Source organism: Aethina tumida, chromosome 5, assembly GCF_024364675.1.
Source record: "Aethina tumida isolate Nest 87 chromosome 5, icAetTumi1.1, whole genome shotgun sequence".
Classification (NCBI taxonomy): domain Eukaryota; kingdom Metazoa; phylum Arthropoda; class Insecta; order Coleoptera; family Nitidulidae; genus Aethina; species Aethina tumida.
In genome coordinates this window covers 51,008-75,802 of record NC_065439.1, presented here as the reverse complement: position 1 = coordinate 75,802, position 24,795 = coordinate 51,008, and the positions used below count along the sequence as shown (strand labels likewise).

The window sequence follows — 24,795 nt, the reverse complement described above, 5'->3', positions numbered from 1 at the left end:
ACCAACGGACGAACAAATAAAGCTTAGTGTGTTTGAATGCAGTGTAAGTGTTTCTTAATGAACTTTTTTCTTTGAGTTATCGAATTTCAACTGTGTTAATAAATTTAAATTATGAAAGAAGTTTGTGTACGTGGCTGGCTCATCAAAAACTTTATCACCTTGAAAGCTTTGAATTATTAAATTGTCTCAGCATATGTAATTTATTTTTATTTTATACTCACCACCGTGTTCATCATCATAAATATAAATATTATATTGTGCATAAAGGAATGAAATGAAGAAATAATGTTTATATATGTATATTTATAACATCCAAAATTAGATAAATAAAATTGTTTTCCTGATCTTTACCATCTCTACAAATAATAAGAAAATTCTGAACAGATAAATAATTATTTAATAATTAAGTACACACTATTCACAATGGAAATGGAAAATGATATAAGTAAATTTCTTCTATTAATTACATAAACAAAACAAGATTTAGATAAAAGTATGGGTCAAATGAAAATATTTCAATATGATTTCTGTCTGTAATAAATAATAAGAAAATTATTGAATCTGAAGAGACGAAAAAGTAATTTAATAAATGATACATAAAGTCGTATTTTTTACTCCTGCATTTCTTCATCATCCAAATGACAGACCTTAGAGAGAGAGTCTGTAGATAAATCAGTGAGTCCATATGTACACACTAGTCGCAATCGAAATGGAAAATAAATATAAGTAAATTTCTTGTTAATAGTTACAGAGTAAACTAAAATATAGTTAAAAATACGGTTCAAAAAATTCAATGCTGAAAAATGAATACAAGAAAATAATCCAGAATTGGTAAGTTTGTGAAAAGTACATGTTTCTTATTGAAAATTTCTCCTTGAGTTATTTAGTTCCATCCGCATTAATACATTCAAATCATTAGAAAAGCTCGTGAACGTGCGCATCCAAAAACTTTGTCACTTTGAAAGCTTCAGGTTATTAGATCGTTCACGCATGTGTAATTTATATAAATTAATATTTACCACCATGCTCATCGTCATAAATATAAATATTATATTGTACATTAAGGGATGAAATGGTGAAATAATGTAGGCGGCAATGTACACTGCGCAGCTTTACTTGTCGGGAAAAGCTGAAAAGTTTGGAGTCAGTAATACGCGCGTCCGCGATCCGGTAACACATCTTCCCTCGTCCCGATGTTCAAAAGAAACTTCATACATATAATACGTTCTTTTAACCAAAAAGTAATATTATAAAGTGTTTCATTCGGTCCACTGGTAAGTATACTTAATTTTTTTATGTACATATTAAAATAACCTTTTTAATAATAACTAACTAATTTGTTACCCTCAATGGAAATTAAATAAATATAAATATTTAAATTTAATTAATTAAAACTGATGAGCTGACAAAATTATTTCAAGAAAACAGTATTTAATTTAAATTATTTAAAAATTTAATGGAATTATCTTTAACTGAGACTTAAAAACTATCGGACAACTTTTACAATTGATTAACATAAATGTTACATAATTATTACGTTTAATCACAAAAATATTCATACATAATCAATGAATAAATCAATTTATAGAGCAAATTCCGTTAGGTAATTAAAATTACAAAATTTTACTGAACGAAATAATTAAATTTACAGCTTTTTACGTTAACAATAGATTTTATGTGAACAGCAATATAAACATCTGATAGATAAATAATTTGTTGAATTAAGTGATCATAATAAAGATAATTTCAACAATAACAGTTTTGATCGTTTTAGTTATTTATAACTAATCTAAAATAGCATTCTAATAAAAGCTGATGTAAATTGATTGTATTGTTTCAGGGGCTTTCAGAGTCGGTTACAAAAAAAAAATTCTGTTGAGTGCTCCAGTATCATGTTCTGATTTGGACTAATGTGTGTGCAACAACTCAATGATGAATGATACGGAACTAGTGAAATTATGTGAAATAAAAAATAGTAATATCACAATTGATGGTAAGTTGACTTAAGTATTGTATTAAGTAAGGTATGCGTAAAGAAGATTTAATTTTTCTAGAAGTAAAATGCGTTGTGTGTCTTCAAACACTGTTGTTTTATTCGACTATTTTTAACTGACGTAGGACTGACTAATATGTTTATCTTATAGTTTATGTGTCAATTAAACTGCTGAGAATTTTAGTTATGTTAGCTGTTCAACATTATTCTGGTAATTAAATAATTATATTATTAAACTTGTTACACTTAAGAGTTGTCAACCTTCATCAAAGGAAAAAATCATTATTATAACGATGGAAACCTTACAAACTGAAATCGATACAAATGTTTAGTACTTTAATACATTAATTTAATTTATTTGTTTGTTACTATTTTCGTTTTTATTGCCGGTTATTTTAACATTCGAATTTTGTTGCGATTCACAATAGATTGGGTTGAAATAAAGAACTATTTGCCACATAAATAAATTCTCTCAAAAATGGTGAATGCGAATAAACTGTATAAAATATATTACTCAACAAATACCATAAAGAAAATCACGAATTTTAAGTTTCTTAAAATTTTGACTTATAAAATACATCAGTTATTTTAATTTTCTCCTAAATTTTTTATATTATTTATGATTAAAGTTCATTTTATGATTAAAATTCAAAAATTATGTAAAATGTTGACTTTCGCCTGACAGTCCAACAAATACACCTTTTTTAAGCTTCGTTTGGGAAAAAGTTTTCATCAATTAAAGCTTGATAAAGATAAATATACAGAAAACAGCAATACTTAGAAAATGTGACATCCTTATGACATTTAAACTGAATTTAATTATGTTTGCTAAAAAATATCATAACTCAAAAATCTTTAAAAGTAAGTTCTCAACTTGAAGCTAACGCCCCAAATAATTTTTGGTTTCACTGAAAAGTTGCTTCAATATCAACCGAAGGAAACAGTTAATTAATTATTTATTTCGAATGAAATTCATTTTCAAATTAATATGACTAAATTAATCTAGATGTCAAAAGCACACAGATACAATAATGTGTTAGTTAATGCTTTGTGTTCATATGATATTTTAGTTTATATTCTATATTCAATATGGATTGTTTGTACAACTTAGTTTAAACTTCAACATCGTCGATAATTTGATTAATAAAGTTGCATATCTAACAGTATCTGCGAACGTTGAGAAACAATTCGAATAAAATACGTACACGAGAAATGTTGACGAACATCTAATTAATATTATCTAAAACATGAGCGAAAGGGAAATTCGATTTTTTCAGGTTTATATTGTCCTGGAAGATTTGACGGATGGACGTGCTGGCCACCCACCCCGGCGGGTTCCGTAGCACAGCAACCCTGTCCCAGTTTCATCGCAGGATTTGAAATTAGCAGTAGGTTAAGATATTATTCATGTTTATCGGACATATTAATATTAATCGCTAGATTTCACTGATTTAGAGCCACTTGCATTTAATCAACACTGCTCCGCAACTCATACATACGAATCTCATTTTGAATATTAAATTTATACGTTTGAGCAGTTACTTATAATTATTAGGACCTTGAATAAGTTCTCGCTGTTTCTTTTCTGGCAGCATATAAATTCCTCGATGATGGTCTTTTGAGGTGCCATAGAACGGAATAGATGAAAATCAGAAGGGATTATGTCAGGTGAATACAGCGAGTACGGTAGAACTTCCCATTGAATCGTTTCCAGAAAGCTTTTCTAGAAACTAGACATGAGCGAGATCGGTCTACAGCAGGTCAACCAAAATTTACATCTGACCACAAAAATGGATTATTAATCCAAGGAGCACAAGAACACCCAATAAGGAACTGCACTTCTCAAACAAGACCTAATTTTGTCTACTTGACGTTATAAGAGTCCAAGGACACTTTTAAATCGTATGCATTATTCAGGACTTCGTTTCAGGCTGCCCATTGAAATTAGCTTTGTATCAGGAACGAGAATTGTGGTATGAAGAGTGGAATACTATAATGTCTACAGATGAAAGCAGATTTGAAATATTTAATGAACCTGGAGACCTCCAAGTCAAAGAATAAATCCACCTTGTGTGCAGAAAGTTCACACATACCATAATGGTATGAAGTGGTATTTTGCAATAGACATAATCGATAACATTGTTGAATATTATTTATAGAATTTAGAACCAAAATTTGGATTTTTGAGCAACTCTAAGCTGCACAGAACCTGGAGTTGTCCTCAATCATTTAGAAAATGTCCAAATTGAGTGTTTGTCCTTACTCAATTACCCAATATTAAAAAAATCATTTCATTTTACATGTGGGAATAAAATATATTATATTTATTTTGTAAAATAAATTCTAAGATGCCTTTGGTTTAATTTATTATTGATATTTATTTCTTTTATTACAATTCTACTGTTATAATTTTAATTTTTAATAAATATAATTAAGTTCTAAAATAAGGCAATATCTATCAATATATATCAATAGGTTAAATTTTTGCATTAAGTTTAGTGCTGCTACTGACGTTTTTGTGGAAACAGCGAGAACTTATTCAAGATCCTAATACATTTTTTTACAGATTCTAACATTTAAACAATTTTTGGTTCCGCTGAAAAATTGCTTTGGTAGAAACAGCGAGAACTTATTCAAGATCCTAACACAATTTTTTTTTTCAGATTCAGTCTATTATAAATGCGAAGAGGATGGACACTGGATTTTCAACACGGAAAAAAACTACAGTTGGGTTAATTACACCACATGTGTTAACCTTCAGGATTTAAATGTAAGTCTAACGTATTCAACTTGAATTGTTAAGGGGCAACGAATTATTATTCAGGTTGGTACATGGTTAATCTAATACAGATCGACCTTTCCCGTGTGCTTGTCGCTGTATTTGATACTTAGTAAAAAGATATGCATGTAACATTCAGCCAGAATAATAATTCGAGTTCCAAAACTAAATTTGCTTAAAGCCCTTGAGCTTAAATTTACCTTAGTTGCTTATTGAAATATTTCTACTTCTTTTCAGTTTCGCAAAAGTATTACAATTGTCAACTCCGTTGGATATGGAATATCTTTTATAGCATTAACAATATCACTGGGTCTCTTATTATATTTTAAGTAAGTGTTATTATTTTAACTAATACATAATAATTTAATTTGTACATTTTTTCCAGATCATTAAGATGTGCCAGAATACTCATCCATATGAACCTATTTACTTCATTTGCTGTAAACAACTTCCTGTGGCTTGTGTGGAATTGTTTATTGCTTTGTAAACCGGAAATGCTACAGGAAAATTCAGTAAGTATTGCTTGATCAAACCTTTTGTACTTATAAAGAGAAACTACCTGTTTCTGCAAGGAAAATATTAACGGAAATTGTCTTGGAATATTGACGTAATATACTTTTCCCCTTGTAATTCCGTTTGATTCTGAGTGTCTTATTTTTTATTCAGTTCAAGTAGTACTCGAGTTCCCCCATCACTTAACTTTATAAGACAAACTTATAAGCTGACTACTAATAAGGAATGTACGAATCTTAATAGTAATTTAATTTGTTACATAAAAATAACTGTTAACAAACTCATTGTTTCTATAAACACATAAGCGTAAAACAAACTAAAAGTAAACTTTGTAATATGTTTTGTCTATATTCATAATTTTTCTGCAAAAAAAAATTACATCTAACTCTTACGGGTACTTAAAACAAATTAACATTAACTTTTTTAAGGCTCTTTAACACTAAAGTTTTTCTTAATATTTACTAAATTAAAATATTTTTTGTCAGATAAATAAAACATGGGAAGTTATACCAACAACACTCAAAATTTTTAAGATACTTTAATATTTGCTCTGCTTTTTTCGTCCATATTTTTGATTTTTTCAAGACTTATTCAACTAAAACATTCTTTTCTACACTTTTCATTTTATTGTCTCAATAAATAAAATATATGTGAGTTTTTAAAATACAATTAACACTAAAGCTTTTAAGACTTGTTCGTGTAAAACTTTTTTTGTACAAATTGTTTATTTTTCTGTTAACAACAAATTTGTCTCGATAAATAAGCTACGGGGTGTAAAACTAACACCAAACATGTTTAAGACTTGTTCAAGCAACATTTTTTTGTCTGCATTTTTCATTTTATTTTACTATAAATTTGTTTCTATAATTAAAATGTGGTTAGGTAAAGCAAACTACTTCTAAAGTCTCTAAAATGTGCTGAGCTATTTTTGCCAATATTTTTGTTACTTCTGTTAATTAAAAATTTGCCTCTATAAATAAATTCCAGGTTTGTAAAACTCTTCAACACTCAAGTTTTATAAGACTTACACAACTAATCCATTTTTTATAAATTTCTCATTTTTTTATTAATTAAAAATTCGTCTCAATAAATAAAACACATGTAAGTACTTACAATATAGCTAACACTAAAGTTTTTAAGACTGACTCAACTAAAATATATTTATCTACTGTATTAACTGTAAAAGCACTTTTATATTTTATCGTTTAACTAAACTTACTACACTTTTATGTTACTCTTATTTTTATTTGTAACCGAATATATTTTTGTTTAATGTAAACCATAAAAAATTATTACATACATATGATGGAAAACCAGATCCTAATATTAGGTTACTTAATTTAATTAACTTAATTCGTCTGATTGTACGTAAACAAATTTTACTTAACAATTAATTAACACGGCAAGATATTGAAAGCCTGCTCGTACTCCATTTGTTTCAGCAGAACACCCCTTACTCGTTTTCGCCCTTCATGGCTCGTGTTACATTAACGTCAGTATTGTTTATTACTTTAAAATATTATACTTGTTTTCTCCATTTTTGAACAATACTCATTCAACTAGATCCTTATGTGGAACAGTCCTTACATTAATATAATTGAACAAGTTGGATACGAAAAGTTAATTAACTATAATTAATAAAAAAAAAAACAAGCTGAGAATCCGGCCTCGCAGACACACCACACATTTTTTATGTAAATTATATTTATTAAATATAGAGGTGTTTTTCGATTTTTGGCTTGGGGTAACTCTATCCACATAAAATTTTCATTTACCAGTAAATTAAACACGATGTTTCTATTCGAAAACATCCGTTTTATAATATCCTGTTTTGCTGAAATTATTTTACGGTTACTGTCGGTGTTTATTTGTAAAAGAGTGACTGATGGAAAGCGCTTAATTGTTTTCTTACAATCTTGTTTGTGCGATGTTACAAACCTGCTTTATCATCCCTTGCTAGTTAATAAATTCACACCTTGATGAATCCTGTAGGGGAAAATTTCCAACAATGTTGTGGAGGGAGCGTTTATACGGTGTAACGAAAAAAAACCTTTTTTCTGGGATTCGTTAAATCGTAACGGGGTAATTGGAATGAATATTTCATTGGGGATTGCATTAACGAAATTGTATTGGTAATGGTAAATTTACATGCAGATCTCAATTCGATCATTGATCAAATGAGGATAAAGTTTGGTCTGTTTCGTTAGGGGCACAATTAGGAACTAAAAAATTAACAATAAAATTAATTTTGAAGCATCCCCTTATAAATTATGTAACGAGTATTTAAGGTAATTTGATTATGAAAATGTTAGATGAAGTCTTTTTGAAAGACTCGTCACTTGAACTAAGGGGACGATTTTACACCATTTAAATTATTGAAGACAATACGTTTCCGAATTGTTCTATTTCTGGATTCAGTTGTTCTACTCTCGTCTTAAGATAATCGTCCCATCGGAAAGTCGTTCTTTCTGTAAGCTGTGTGATGTGGCACTTACAACACCACCGTACCCACCAACACTACGAATATATTCAAGAATACTTATTGTCTTACTGTTCAGGATTCAGAATAAATAAGAAATAATATCAGAAAAAACATCATCCAGGTCATTTGTTCAGCACTCAAGCTTCGATGTCTCCTTTCTATTTCTGTTATGTTTTGATGAGAACTTTCACCTTATTCATTGTTTTTATTGTTTAAATTTTTTTGTTTATCTAAAAATCTAAAAAAGTTTTTAATGAATATCTCTAAGAATAAATGGGAACAATGATGATAAAAGTTCTGCAGGTTAATGTGCAAAGAAAGCTCTGAAGTCTTCTCTCTATTTCTCTGGAAACTTTCACTTTCTCCATCACTTATATTGTTGAAATTTTCCTGAAAAAAAAAACAATAATTAAATTTTGAAATAAATGTCTGTTATATTATATAGAACATTAACTGAGTCACAGATTATAAAAGCTCAAATTCCAAACAATATTTAACGAAACTTGATTTAGTTTCCTAATAAGAAGTAATTTCATTACCTCAAGTTTCATATTTTTGTTCAGTTACATCAATTTTAAGAATTGCAGTCTCTTTTCATCCAGATTATTTGCTCAACCTTCAAGTTTTGATATGTTCTTTCTATTTCTGTTACATCTTTTACCCTTCCTGCATTGTTTTTAATGTTTAAATTCTTCTGTAATAAATCTAAAAGTTGAATTTTTTAATGAATATTTCTTAGAATAAATGGGAACATTAACACAGTTGCATATTATGATCAAGTCCAAAAGTTGGATATAAAATTGTTGTAAATTTTCAGTTTCAGTTTCTAATAAATTGTTTTATTAACACAAGTTATATTTTTATATTCTATTACATAAATTTCAAAACTTGGCTTACAATATAATGAAAATTAAATTTTTACCTTTTCATCACTATTATTTGTTTATTCCTGAGGCTTTGATATTTTCCTTATATTTTTGCTTTGTGTTGACGAAAATTTTAAATTTTGTTATTGATTTTATTGTTAAAATTTTTCTGGAAAAGATCTAATAATTGAATTTTTTAATGAATTTCAGTTAGAATAAATGCAAATACTATCTAAATTTAAATTTCCTATAATTTCAGATAATATACAATTTTGTTTCCTAATAAAAATAAAATGGTTCATTATCCCAAAATTTATTTTATTCACTTTAACCTTAAAAATAAAATTTACCAATTGAGTTTAAAAAAAATACAATGAAAATAAGAAATTTAATTTATAAAATTTTAAAAATTAAGATAAAAAAATGAAGTAAAAAATATAAATGTAAAATTATTTATTTATATTTAAAAAGTTAAATAAATAAAATTTACCATTTAAATTAGTAATTTAAAATAAAATATCGTTTAAAATAAAATAAAATTACCTGTTAAATTTTATAATGATAAAATTTAAAAATTAATATTAAAATTTACTAATTAATTAAAAAAATTGGATGAATGCATTGCCACTCGTGCATGACAACAAAGGTTTAGTATATAAAAATAATAAAAAAATAACAAAAACAGTCTGTATATTAAATTATTAGCTTTGACATCCATATGGTATCCTAAAATTCGTTTTTTCTGTAAAGTGTGTAATATGGCACTACATCAACACACTCACCAACACCAATATTTTCAAGAATACTTATACTTATTACTGTCTTATTGTTCAGGTTTCATAATAAAAAATAGAAAAAGTTGAAACTCAGGTTTATACAAAATCTTAATTATAATTAAACAATAATATATACCAAGGAAAGACTACAAAAATAAATGAACAAAAATTTAACAATAAAAATTAAAACATAACTTAAATTACTTGAAATTTACTATTATCAATAAAAATTTGGCAAATAGGTTAATTTTATAAAAAGAATATAAGACACCTGGAATAATTTTAATAACACTGAAATGGGTTGATAACCCAATAAAGAACGAAAGTTGTGAAGTAAATTAAATAGTAAAACTTACTTAGGAACATAAAGTAACACAAAACCATCACTAAATTAGTTACTTTAGATAAACGGACAGAATAACGTTATGAAAGACTTTAAAGATAAGAATCTAAAGAAAATAGAGGAGATGTGAATAAGTGGTGACTTAAGGTACTATAGAATGGTACTTCACTTAAGTCACGTCTGTTTAATTCTAAACAACATTGCTGCCAAATTGTCTTAAACATTTCTCTTGTTATTTATCCTGTTCTAACATAATCGTCCTTACAAATATTCTCATACAATTTTCTAATAGGATAAAAAACTGCAGTACTCACAAAATAATTTGTTAAACAATTTGAAATCAATTCATCAACATTTAATAATTTAATTGACTTGTTGCAAGTAATAAATGAAATCAGTGATCAGTATTAATACTGATAAATTTAATTATTGGTTACTAGAGTAGAAAACGTTCGAATATAATAATAATGAAAAATTGTTTATTTATGCCACAATTATTAAATGAAAATTTATACAATTGTTAAAATTGTTCTGGTGAAAATGCAGGATTCATAATTATATAGAATTATTTTCTGAATATAAAAATTGCAGCTGAAATTTTCAACAATAGCTTCGACCAATTCGATGTCCGGAAACGCTTTTTGTTCGAACCCTTTTCTTGATCCGTATAATTCTTACAAGCTGAAATGATTAAAGGTTACAGACAAGTTCATTTGGGTCGATACGAACACCTCGTCGTTATCCACAACCTAACCACACTGGATGTTTCACTCGTTCATTGACTCCAATTCATTAACTGTGCACATATTAGTTCTTTATCGCTTATCGAGAATCAATATTAAACTTTAATATGTATTTTGGTTGTACCTCCATTTGTGACCAGCAATAACATTATCCAACTCCTCAATTATGGTTAACTACCACCATTGTATCATTATCAATTGTAATTAAACCGCAGGAGACTGAGTTCAATGTAAATTTAACGAAAAATTTATGTAATATGGGTAATATAGACCTACCTCACTAATTGGATTCCTGTTTGTGTTTTTCCAGGAATGGTGTATTACGTTGTACATAATCCTACAAACGTTTCTCATATCGAATTATTCGTGGATGTTGTGTGAAGGTTTATACCTCCACACAGTGCTCGTTTGGGCCTTTATATCGGAAGCTCGTCTATTTAAATGGATGTTGGTGATTGGATGGGGGATACCATTGTGGAAAATGATCATTCACGTTACTGTTCGCGCTACATTTGGAAATGAAAAGGATCTACTAGAGTAAGTATTATTAGGACATAATCTAAATCCCATAACATTACACATAAATTTACTTATTTATTCAAAAATAGTATAAATGCTTTTATTCCCAATAAAAATTCTAAACATGGGGTATTTGCATCACGAAATCGATGCACATTTACATTTTACACGGAGAATGTGTCCGTGAAAAAATAAAGGCATAAACATGTTCGTTAACGGTGCAAATGGAGTTTTCGCTGTATAAATCCGGGTGGAAATTAAAAAATGCAACAGCTCTTTTCTACTGTCAAAAAAGTTGTTGACGAAAAATTAAAGTCTGCTGTGTTTTCCCCCTCTGACACATAAAAACATGGACAAGTTAAACACATGAAATGAAAAAGTTTTGACTCAAAGAAAAGTAAATGGCATTCCCCGCAGGTGCTGTATTACTTAGGGAGTGGAGTTTAGGAGACCCAATATAAAAGAGTGGAGATTCCTGTTTAGGAATTTTATCTTCGAGACATTGATAGAGATTTATGTGAGTACACACATCACATGTGTGATTTAATAAGGGGGTTAAGTTAGATTACTTATAAGAGCAGGAAGGTAAACACCAATACAAACAGGATAACAGTGGTTTATAAATTTATATTTTATAAACGTGGTCATTATTGCTTACTTAAAATTTTAGTGTACTGAACTTAAATTGATCTAGATATTGTTCTATATATGATTTTATGAATTATAAACTGTAAATAGGAACATTAATTAATTGAATTAGATGTGATACAAGTTTAAATTTTATGTATTTGTATAATTATCTAATAATGCATCATTTTGTTAATCATCTGTTAATCTCATTCTGTTAATTTAAATAATATAATAAAAAAATTATCTATTAAATTAAAATAAGATCTGCTTTTTAATTTTTATAATGATAAGATTTAAAAATTAAGCTTGAAAATTAAAATTTATCAATTAATTTAAAATAAATGTAACTGTAAATTTCTAATTGAAAAAAGTAATTCAAATGTTGAATAAAATTTGAATATTGTGTGTGTATGAAGACATAATTTAATCATCTATTTAATATACATTTTGGAGACTTAAATTAAAATAAAATCGGAAAGTGAAAAACTAAAATATACCATTATCTCGATGAATGGCTCAAATTGGAATGCAATTGTATATTTTCATTTAATAGTAATAGTTACAATTGTGACTAAAACACCAGTATATTTTTATTAAAAGTTGCCAACAGATAATTTAATATAAACGACTTGTTTTCAAAACGAGGATCCTTTGTTATTTCCTGCTATTCCAATAAAAAGTATACGGTTTGTATAAAGAAGAAAACATTGTGTGAAAACTTGAACATTTTATTGTGTAGAAATCAATGCTCCACTTCCTTGGCCATAAATACTGCGGAGGTTTCCAATTTAATATGCCTCCACTAAAAATTTCAGAATGGAATGGAAGATTCTACTTTAAAATGTTACATTTTTATTGCAGGGTGTTTGTGTTTATTTTTTAATGGAATGAAACGTGCGATGTTAATATTATATTATGATGGAAAAGATTGTCCTTCTTTATTTACACATAATAATTTGTGTTTTATACATTTTGACATACAAATTGACATATTTTAATTAACTTATTTAAAAAACTAAAGGACTTTTAAAAGCTTCTCTAAACTAATTCTCGAAGAATTTTTTGTTGTTTTCATTAAACGCTTTAAGAGTGAAAGAACCAACGGAGAAAAAGTTTCATGAAAGTAAAGCAGCAAACAAAAATAAATATCTGGATATTTGCTAAATCAATTGACAAACTCGTTACTCCAGACTGTTTTAACATACAAAGTGATTCATCTAAATTATTCGTCATTAATTATTATAAATAAAATGTTTGGTAAAATCCCTGTTAAAATTTATGTTATGTATAGAAAATACTTATGTCTATTGAAAGGTTTTTTTAATACTCAATTTAATTATGATGTTCGATTGAAAATAACGAACTTATTAATGTTTTAAAATGCTCAAAATTAAACTCATACACCCTGTGCAAAATGGAGAGTAGCTCCTTATGTGAGGGTCCTTAGTTTACGTGTAGGCCTGAAATAAACTGTCCATTAAAATTGCTTTACAAACTTTATAGTTAAACCATCAATTCCTCAAAATTTTTAGAATAAATATGGGTCATGCATAATCTTCTAATGAATATGTTGGGTGAATCATGCTGTACAAAAGTACACTGTATCTATGTTGTGTGTGTATTATTATTCATCATGTCATAAAAGAGGCTTTTTATGCTGAAATTTCACATAAAATAACTTTTCATATGAAAATTAAGTTATAGGATTTTGAAGCATAAAGCGCCGTTTTGTAAATAGCCTTATTTGAAACTTAATGGTCATATAAATTGTAAAAGCACATTATATATACATACATGAATAATTCCGCAGCTTTATAAACTTACTTGGAATATAGAATAGAGTTAATTTATTTATTTATGATCATTTTACTCATTTTAACTTAAATAACAAATAAAATTCAGAAATCACAGCTTTATTAATCGAAATAAAAACCATTTGAGTCCATACATTTTTGCCAATGAAGAACAAGTTTATTTATAACGGTGCAATAAAGAGTTCTGGAAGCGACAAAATCGTTGAAGGCATTTTGATTTTTAAAGCATTTCTCATGTGGGAAGTCAAAGTCAAAATGTTTGAAAAAGTGGTAATCAGTATGGCGAATGAGGAAGACTTTCGTACACCAATTCGTTCAACTTCTATGAAGAAAATTGTTCTCCTTTCTATTCACCAATGGTTCACCTCAGTAATTGTTTCACCAACTGTATATTACCGAAAATTTGACCGAATATTCATCTGTTAGGAACTTGAATAAGTTCTCGCTGTTTCTTCAAAAATAGCAATAACAGTACTCCGTGCATGGAATTTTTGACCTTGCTTGAAGTGAAACAAGGAAATTGTTTAAATATTGTTCTTATCCATCCTTTAAGCTAAGCCCTAAATAAATGGCAAATGATTACATGCTTTAAAACTATATATTAGCTCACATATTATTCAATAAAAATCCAAATAATAAAAAACGCAATAACTTTCTTGTCAATCTAATATTAATAAAAGTATATTTAAATTCAGTTCAGCTTTCGTTTACCTTTTAGTCGGGATTAATTGAGGCAATCAACAAGATTGATCCGACGTTTTATCGTCGATACACGTCTGGTAGTCCTTTTAAATAAACAGTTCACCAGGAAAACTTTAAGTACATGAAATATTTTTATTGGTACTATCTTACACGGAATTTAATAAAATTAATACGAATTTCATTTTTCAGATGCTGGTCGGTGGAGTCGGATTTCGACATAATCAAGCAAATTCCAGTCGCGTGCACAATCATACTTAACTTAATTTTTCTACTGAACATCGTTAGAGTAGTCATTACAAAGTTGAAAGCTGGGCCAGGCCATGAGTCAGGATCGTCTAGGTCGTCTGTTCAAGCTTTAAGGTAATTTTAGTGGGCAACATTGATTCATAAAAATCAATATTTTAATTAAAATTTAAATACAAAAACTAATTCAAAGAATATTATCAAACTCTGTATTGATTGGTTGTGACTGTGTTGTATCAACTACGAAACAATAACACTCAAATGAGATGATAAGGTATACAAAAGTCTAAACTAACAATAAGCCGTAAAACGCAAACACATATCGAAGCAATCAATGTTGTTTGATTTTGGTTAATAATACATCTGCTGATAAGTTCCCAGACTGATGCATTTAAGATAATTTGATTACGAAAATGTTAGATTGGCAATACTTTGATGAATTAAACAGTAAGACTTACTCACGAACACAAAGTATCATCTCATCAATCACAAAGATAATTACTGTACGTAAACTAACAGAATAACGTCGTGAAAATTTTGAATCAAAATCTAAAAATATTACTGAAAACAGCCGTTTTTATAACTTCTGAAAATAGAGTGAGTGGGAGGTTACTTCACCTAACTCCAAATTACTTTAACCATTGGGGTTAATAGTTCCAATTCTTCTAAGTCCTTCTGGATCTAAGCAACTGTGATGCCATAATTGCCTTAGACATAATTAACTGAATATTTAATTATTACATTTTTTAATAACTAACTGATATACTACACAGACATAAATACAGAATTAATATTATTTAAGGTAGCAGTAAAAATTTTATGACGATCTGACGTTTGGTTTAAAAGTTCCAGTATTTATTTTCAAAACAATGGATTCGTATATTGATAAAACATTACTTTTCGATGTTGAAACGAAAGTTTGACCGGATAAGTGTTATCAGCAAATTCCCAAAAGGGGTGAATACACCGGTAAAATTAAAAAAAAGTCCACAAAATGGTTTTGACAAGCAGCAAGGTGAAGTTGGGCACATCAAAGGATCGTTGAGATCAAAGATACAAATAGAGAAAGTGATCTTTCACTAAGACGATGCACCGTGTCACAAATCTTTGTTTACCAATTACAATCCAAATTTTGCCCCCAGCGATATTTACCTCTTCTCAGATTTGCCTCAAATGAGGAAGTGAACCTCTAAACAACCCCGTATTTTCAGATTAGGCTATACGAGTTTTCATATTACTTTATTAAAACATTTTCTTGTGATGTCGTTATTTTGAAATGATGTAAGGGGGGTAAATAAATTGTTTGTTGTGCTCTGTCTCAGTCTCTTTTGTCTTTTCTATTACTCAAATTATTTTTGCTAATTGAATTACTTCACTTACAAAAACTAGACTACTTTCTTACAGGATGTTATTTCATTAAATATGGAAAGCTAGTTGATATTATAACAATATTTGACCTTAATATTCTTGTTCCTGAGTTAGTTATTATCTTATATCCTAAGTTATAAGTTTGTTATAATATATAATCACAAATTTACAAAATACAAAATAATTTGTGAGCTTAATTAATATTATCCATTAATTTAATCCCGCAGCCCAGATTAACATACACAAATTATAAAAAAAAGTTGTAAAAAGAGCGAAGATAAAAGAATGTCACCCTAAAATTAATTTAAAACGGGAGACTGTATTAAAACTGGATAAATATTCGAAGTAAATAATTTAATCTGTTAAAATTCTTTTTAAAGTTAATACTAATTATCAACTTTCTAAATTTAGGAGTTTCAGTTTATAGCTGTTATACGTTAAAGGTGGTGTCGTGGGCTTATTGATTTTCTCAACATTTATCATACTCTTCGATGTGAGCCAGAAGTTTGGCTCCCAACAAAATTCCTTCGGTTGTGTTTAAATTGTTTCTTGTAGAATGTACGGTGTCACTTTAGGTCACATAGATTTATGTTCAATGAAAGGATGGTATGAATAAGTTGTTATTAAAAATTCTTTCCACTTTTATTTTATTTTTGAATTTATGTCTTTATTTCAAAGAACTTTTTATATGGATTTCATTTAAAATAACTAAATGTGACATTTAATTTTTTTTATTTTTTTACTTTACAGCTTAAACTTAAAGAAAAATCCTGAAGGACAAAAATTTAATGCCGTTATTTTTTACAGAGCAACATTGTTACTGGTTCCACTTTTGGGTATCAACTATTTGCTCATCCCCGCACGTCCGAACAAGGGTAGTCCGTGGGAGCCTGCCTATGAGTATATTTCGGCAATAACAACTTCCTTACAGGTACTTATTATTAACATCATTATTCCTCATTCATCAAAAGATTTCTTTCCTTAACTTAAACTAAAGTTTGTAGATAACGAGTTTGTTAGGGTAGAAAGTTTTTGGACTTGTTGAATTCACTGTTTCACGACGTTCCAAATATTCAATATTTATTTGATTATTAACCTAGAAACGTCCTTCTATTGATAAAATTTACATTTTGTGGCTACACTAACAATATATCAACTTCACAACGTCCTCTCCCTTGAATTTTTTACCTTACCTTTGAATTAACCAGAAAAATATATCGAAATGCTTGTTCAATTTTAGTTGGGAAACCTTTTTTTCGTTTCTATTTTCTTGTCCACTGACTTCCTTTTAACGAAAAATAATACGATATTTAAGTGGACATATATGTTCGGGCGTCGATCAAATTTCATGTTAATTTATATCAACTTCAAAAGCAGATTTCCACCACACAGGAACATCAAAAGCTTTGATATTATGAAATTTCGCTTGTTCACTCGTTAGGAGTTAATTTATTGTGGCTGCTACGTATTGTGTAACCTGCAATATATATTAATTGACAGATTTCACCGGATGTACTTCAATCGAATAAATAATTAATAATTGCATATATTTCAATTTTTATTCAATCATCAGTCTAATTTAAGTCGAATTACTTCTATTACTTGACTTCGAATATGTCCTCGATATTTTTTACACGATAAAAGCTTTATTTAAAATATAAGGGACAAAAGTATTTGACCCAAAAGTATTGGTTATCAATGGCCATTACTTTCTCCCATCTTTCTGGCAGCGTACCATTCGAAATTCCATGCACGGAGTACTGCTATTGCCATTTTTGAAGAAACAGCGAGAACTTATTCAAGTTTCTAATAGATGTATGTTTCCATGTTTTATAGAAGAAATTCATGTGTAATGAATATTCGGTCAATTTTTTAATGTGTAATATACAGTTGATGAAACAATTGAGGACTTATTATTACTTTTTCAAACATTCCGGCAATTTCCTACACGAATAATTCATATAAAATTAAAATGATATATGTGCTTGTTTTTCGTAGGCAAATGTTCATACCGTGGGTGGAAACAGGTTCTTGTTATAATGCAAATTTCTTCAGAAAACGAACAATAATTATAATTCAATTTTTAGTGGTGCTCCTAAAAGCTGCTTTGAGTATCGGCACAAAGTCTCAAAAGCTCATTCTTATCATGTTTACTTAACACTCCAGCCGGATCGAGTGTTTGTATCAATATAAATGCAAAGTAACGTCAATGCAAATTAACTAGACAAACTCTCCTATTTGATGGGGAGTTCGCATTGCATATTATAATCCTAATTATTAAAGCAATGTGGGTTAAATATAAATTTTATGTTTGTTTCAATCTGTGGGGTAACAATAGGGTGGCAGAAAACAATATCTACTATTTTTAAATTAAAATTTAAGAACCCCCATCCTTATTCCCCACTTAATAATATGAAAATAAATTAATGTATACGATTTTAATAAACAAAAAGAACACGTCACAGATTAAACACTCGTTTTAATTCCAAGTGAAACAATACAACGTTAATCCAGTTTGCAATTAGTCAGTTGCCATTAATAAGAAAACCTACAGAATTGTCTTTCTGCACATAAATAGGAATACAATTCCCCCATTTCATTACAAAAGGCAACGCGGAATTCATTAGCAACTAAAAGTTTAAATTTAATCGTTTCAGCTAAAGTAAATTCTTACGTTCTCCTCCAGGGCAAACGGATTTTATCGCTAATCAAATTTAATGAACGATAACAGACAGTGAAATAAATTTCTTATTGCTGAGCTATATACAGGGTGTTTCAAATGTGGGATAGAAAAAATATTTAAAAATCCAAAAACATCCAAAATTTTGAGACCTTTTTTGTAACATCAGTACCCATAAAATATTTGATATTTACTAACAAATATTAGATAATTATGACGACTAAATTAAAAATTAAATATTTATAATAAATATGGTTATTTTTGTTTTTAATAGGGTTATGGAACATTTGATATTAATATGAAATATCAGATAATTATGACATATAAATTAAAAATCAGATATTTTTAATCAATATGGGTTGATTATCAAAATTTAATAATACTTATTTCATTTTAAAGTCAAAAATTATTTTCTCCTGGGTATTTTTGGTTATTTTCGCTTTTAATAGGTTTATAAAATATTTGATATTAATAAAAAATATCAGATAATTGTGACATCTAAATTAAAAATTAGGTGTTTATAATAAATCTGATTTAATTATCAAAATTTAATAATACTTATGTACATACGAAAATGCCTCTTTTATGTTTGACGTAAAAAAAATATTTATATAAATAACATTTAATTTTTATAGGGTCTCTGTGTGGCGATTCTTTTCTGCTTCTGTAATGGGGAGGTAAGTAGATAAATATATTGTTGAAATGGAACTTTCACAATCAAGATTAATAATAATACTTATTAATATTATTTATTATTTTTTTATTATTTTATTTGGTTTTTTGTAATAATAAATATTAAAAAAGTTTGTTTGTAAGCTTAGATGAGATTGTAATGTTTTTCAGGTAAAAGATCAATTTTTTGTGTATTTAAATAAAGAGCTTTGAAGTTTCTGAAACAATCATGGAAAGAATGTTCATGGTTTATGAAAGTGAACCTTTATAATTCAAAGAAAATATCAATGGAGTTTTAGGTCTACTTAAAAGTTAAAGCTTTTGCCAGTTACTTTTCATGTAAACCATGAAATTCGTCGCATATTAATTTTAAAATTAATTGGATGTTAATGCCGTTCATTTATTAGTAATAAACTTTTGTTTGAAATTTTTTAATTAAAAGTAACTTCTCGTTAAACATTTGTAGACAATTAAAATGAACATTAAATTTGAAATATCTCAGAAAGGGCTGTGATAATCAATATTAAGTAATGACCTTTCTTCTTCCAAATTGGCAAATAATCTGGAAAGATTAATTGCACAAATAAAAAATATTCAGTGGCGTTGAAAATAAGGCGAGAAGAAGAGGAAACCTCCCACAATCTTCGCCACTGGACCGATATAGAAAATATTGTATTATCCTAAAATACATTGAACCAAAGATTATGGACAAAGGAACAATTTTTAAAATTTAAATTTGAGATGCTGTATTATATTCAGGAGAATTTTATTTAAATTTTCGTTCTAATTGCTCCCAAATTTTGACCACTCATTTTACCAAACACTTTTTAATATCCCTAATGTTTGAATATGAGTTTATTTATAATTAAATTAATATAAGAAAGTCGGATAATAGGAAGGACAAAAACAAACAAACTTAATTGGAAGTACAAAGACTACATTTTTAAAAGCAAACATTTAGTACTAATACTATATAATAAGTAATGTATAAAAAATATACAAAATATATAAAAATATAAAATACAAAAAGTTTACAAAAATTATAGAAAAAATATATAAAATATAAAACAAACACAAAACATATAAAATATATAAAAATATAAAATACATAAAAATATATAAATAAATGCATAAAGTTTATGAAAAATACACGAAAATATATTAAATACAGAAAAATAAAAAGTATAAACTAAAATATGCAAAGAATATAAAAAAATATAAAAAACTATATAAAGTACAAAAATATATAAAAAATTTACAAAAAGTATATAAAATATAGAATGTATATATAAAATATAAAATACATAAAGTTTATAAAAATTATTTAAAATATATATAATGTATATATAAAATATAAAATACATAAAGTTTATAAAAAATATACGAATGTGATATAAAAAATAAAATGTATAAAAATATATAATACATAAAGTTTATAAAAATTATACAATATAAAAAATTGTAAAATATAAAATAATAATAACACTGATAATACTGATACTTAGGAATTATCTTAGGTTTATCTGAAATTATTTAACATGCACGTTACCAACAAATGTATCATCCAATTAGTCCACTTTTCGTTTCAGGTACAAGCTCAAGTGAAGAGAAAGTGGAGTACTGCCATGTTCAGACCCCGGGCAAACTCCTGCACAGTTACTACCGTATCAGTAAGTGAATTTAATTTAATTATTATCAATAATTACCTGTTGACTCTACATATGTTTCAGTTTGTGCGATCCACATATCCGGCAAATGGGGAGGATAAAATAGGATTGGGCCGCAGGGCTTCCAGTTGGTTAAATTCAAGGCGTACTTCCACAATGGTAATTAAAAATAACGATGAAGGAGCTCAATGTGTTTAATTTTATACAAATATTCCAATTATATGTGAAAGTGGAAAATGGTGAATTTGCAGCAGAAGTAAATTAATAATAATAATTGGATGGAAAATAGCACATCAATCTATTGAGTTTAGAAAACGATTATTTTGTTTAATATGTATATATTTGCCCCTTAATTTTGTGTGCCCATCATGACAAATATTAATAATAAAACTGAATTTATGTGTAAAATAAGTAAGTGTAAGGTTCATTGATATGATGTAATATATCAGTTGCCTAATTTAAAGACATTATTTTATAAAATGCCCCTTCCACTTCCTCCTTAACCATGGATGGCCATAAAGGTAAGAATAAACATTTATTTTAAATTATTATATTTAAAATTAAGATAACTTATGTGCTTTTTCTAAAATTAAAGGAAAATTATATCGAGAAACATTAATGGCTAAGTTAAGACATTAATGTAGAAATTTATATCAATTTATTTTCAGCATAATCCTTTTATGGCAAAGTTATTAATTTAGAGGTTCGTCTCTTCCATTTAATTATGTATTCACCGTGCAAGCCAGTAATTGCATACCGTCATAGTTTGTAACTTGACCTTTGAGATTGATATTTCGAATCCTCTTATAGTGGCTAACTAATTAGCAAGTTGGTTGGAAATTGGCGGTTATTAGTTTTTTAATTGACCTGAGGTAATTTATTTCGGTTAATGTAATTTCTTATATTTGAAACGTTTCAGAAATATCAGCGAAAAAATATATAAAACGCATAAAATGTATAAAGTATATGAGGTACAAAAATTTATAAAAATATGCATAAAATATTTAAAATACCGAAAAACATAAAATATATAAAGTATAGAAAAGATATAAATAAAATATATGAACTATATAAGATATATAAAATAATATATTAAATATGTAAAATGTGTAAGTAAGTATATAAAATATATAAAAATATAAAACATTTAATGTATATAAAAATATACAATGTATATAAAGTGGACAAAAATATACAAAAATATATAAAATATAGAAAAATATATAAAATTTATAAAAATTTGATATACACAAGTTTATAAAAATATTCAAAAAGATATATAAAATATAGAAGAATATAAAATATATAATGTGTATATAAAATATACAAAAAATAATTAAAATGTATAAAAATATGAAATACATACAGTTTATAAAAAATATATATAGAATATTTAAAATATATAAGATATATAAAAATATATAAGATAGTATATAAAACATGTAAAATATATAAGAATATAAAATATATAAAGTATATATAAATATACAAAAAATATTTGAATATATAAAAAATATAAAATATATAATGTATATATAAAATACACAAAAAATAATTAAAATGTACAAACATATAAAATACATACAGTTTATAAAAATACAAAAAGTATATAAAATACAGAAAAATATAAAAATGTATAAAAATATAAAATTCATAAAGCTTATATAGAATATATAAAATATGTAAAATGTATAAAGTATATAAAATATATAAAAATAAATATATAAAGTATGTAAAGTTTAGAAAAAAATATACAAAAAATATATAAAATATGGAATATAAAATAAATAATGTATATAAATATACAAGCATAAAACAAAAGTTTATAAAAAATACACGAAAATAGAAATATAGAAAAATAAAAAGTATAAAAAATATACAAAGAATAGAAAAAAATATATAAAGTACAAAAATATATAAAATATAAATACATAAAGTTAATAAAATATATACGAAAATATATAAAATATAGAACAATATAAAATATATAAAAAGTAAAAAAAATAGGGAAAGAATATAAAAAATGTAAAAAATATGCAAAAAATATTTAAAATATATTAAATATATAAAATATATAACTTACAAAAATTTATAAAAATATAAAATATATAAATTTTAAAAAAATATGGATAGAATACTAAAAAATATATATAAAGTAAAAAAATATATAAAGTAAAAAAAATATATAAAAAAATATAAAATATATTATATAAAATAAAATATATAAATAAAAAATTCATGAAGTTGATAAAAAATTAGAAAAAGTATACAGAATATAGAAAAATATAAAATGTATAAAAATATAAAATATATAAAGTTTATAAAAATTATACAATAAAAAAAATTATAAAATATAAAGTAATAATAAATAGTGTATATGTATGTACATTTTCAGACAGCTCCGATAAATCGAAATACTTTGTTATAATTGAATTGAAGAAACATAAATTAAAATGCTTGAATATAAAATGGGAATAAATGCTACAGGAGGTACATTAATCGTAATTATTCTTTATTCTCGTTTTCAGGCATTTTCATCAGCAAACACTCTTTTGTGTAATTCTGTGTTCAATTACTTGAAAATGGTTTGTTTCGGAATGTAAAAACTAATAGAGTGGAAATCAATTTTTACCAATGAGAACCTAATGCTGTTTAAAAATAAAATGAAATTTATTTTTTAATTTAGTAATTTGTTTTCTTGTCAGTGGACTTAGCTGAGAAATATTTATTCAATAACCAATCTTTACTTATACTCGTGTGTATCTGTAATAGATAAATTAATTCGTCGACTCGTCCAAACTCTGTCAGCATTTTATCAGATATGAAGCTGGCACGATATGAGCTTTTTTGTGTGGGTGTCTGCTGCTGACATTTGGATTGATTATGGTCGCGAGGAATTGAAAGCATTTATGAAAAATCTACTTTATCCGCTGTAAATAATGAAGTGAAATCTGATTGATTGCACTTTGCCTTTATACGTGTATGTCTCATGAAATGAACTCATTATAGTTGAAAACAAATCATTCATTCAGTTCATAAAAAGTAAAATAGATTTATGTACTATTGTGAAATGTATTGTATGAATGTACAATGTGTTTTTAAGATAAATTTTCGTCAATAATTTTCTTTTAAGATGTGGTAACAGCTCTGGGCCCTAATTTGTTCTTTAATTATTCATTATTTTTATTTGAAATTAAAATAGTAGTTTATATTTTTCTTTTTTACTCTTGAGAAACATTTTTTTTTTGGTATATTATATAGTTGTTATAGTTAAAGTTGTACTATTAAAATAAATTATTTTTATTTGAAATTAAAGCAAAGTGCTTACAACATATTTTCTTTAATTTACATAATTTAAATTATAGAAAATTAAACATGTAGTTTAAAATTAATATATAACATATTATAACAGACATGGTTCATTTTTTCGTATGTGTCCGACTGGAAGTTGTTTTGTTTTGAACAACAAATTCTACTAAAAAACTGAAAATTCAGCAATGGCAAAGTCCAATGATCGTCAATTTTTTTATGGAAAAGTTTGAACAAAAACAGATAGAGACTTCCAAACACAAACCTTCTGTTTGGTATGCTTAGATGATATAGAAACATGGAATTACATCAGTTTCTAAACCCTCATATCTAACGTTACCGAATTGGAAAAATCCTCCTATTTGTAAACTAACAAGAAAAATTCAACATAGTCTATATCCGTAAAAAATAAGAGAAACCCTCGTACGGCTTCTGAGGTTAGGTCGAGATGAGGCTAATGATATTTGGAGTGTATGGTCTTAATTAAAATTGAGAACTCCAAGAGTATTTTTTAGTTTTTTAAGTTTTATCTTCTCAGTGGTAAGGAAGTAAAAGTTCAGTTATGTTTGTCTTTATTTTTGGATAAAACAGATAGTTTTGAAACTCTTGTTTTTTATCGTAATTATTGAAAACTCTTTCTATAATGAACTTCAATTAATTGAGGGTCCAATAAAAATACAAATTTTTCATTTTCAG

At 26.7% G+C, this 24,795-nt stretch overlaps 1 protein-coding gene across 1 annotated transcript; it reads left to right on the top strand.

Annotated features, from left to right (window-relative positions):
• Positions 1 to 1,183: 1,183 nt before the first annotated feature.
• On the top strand, positions 1,184 to 21,149 carry LOC109605386 (calcitonin gene-related peptide type 1 receptor-like). The gene is made up of 12 exons (XM_049967514.1): positions 1,184 to 1,274; positions 1,841 to 1,993; positions 3,271 to 3,381; positions 4,657 to 4,763; positions 5,010 to 5,101; positions 5,158 to 5,284; positions 10,806 to 11,032; positions 14,350 to 14,520; positions 16,579 to 16,702; positions 19,087 to 19,128; positions 20,713 to 20,793; positions 20,854 to 21,149. Exons 2-12 carry the CDS (start codon positions 1,930 to 1,932, stop codon positions 20,986 to 20,988), a joined length of 1,281 nt encoding a protein of 426 aa, XP_049823471.1. The 5' UTR covers positions 1,184 to 1,274; positions 1,841 to 1,929; the 3' UTR covers positions 20,989 to 21,149.
• The last annotated feature ends 3,646 nt before the right edge of the window (positions 21,150 to 24,795 follow it).

What these genes read in the sequence shown, in the direction of transcription:
- LOC109605386 (XM_049967514.1), top strand. Translation starts at nt 1,930, where the DNA reads ATGATGAATGATACGGAACTAGTGAAATTATGTGAAATAAAAAATAGT. An exon ending in TAGTAATATCACAATTGATG is followed by an intron (nt 1,994 to 3,270) that starts GTAAGTTGACTT and finishes CGATTTTTTCAG; the next exon opens with GTTTATATTGTCCTGGAAGA. An exon ending in TTAACCTTCAGGATTTAAAT is followed by an intron (nt 4,764 to 5,009) that starts GTAAGTCTAACG and finishes ACTTCTTTTCAG; the next exon opens with TTTCGCAAAAGTATTACAAT.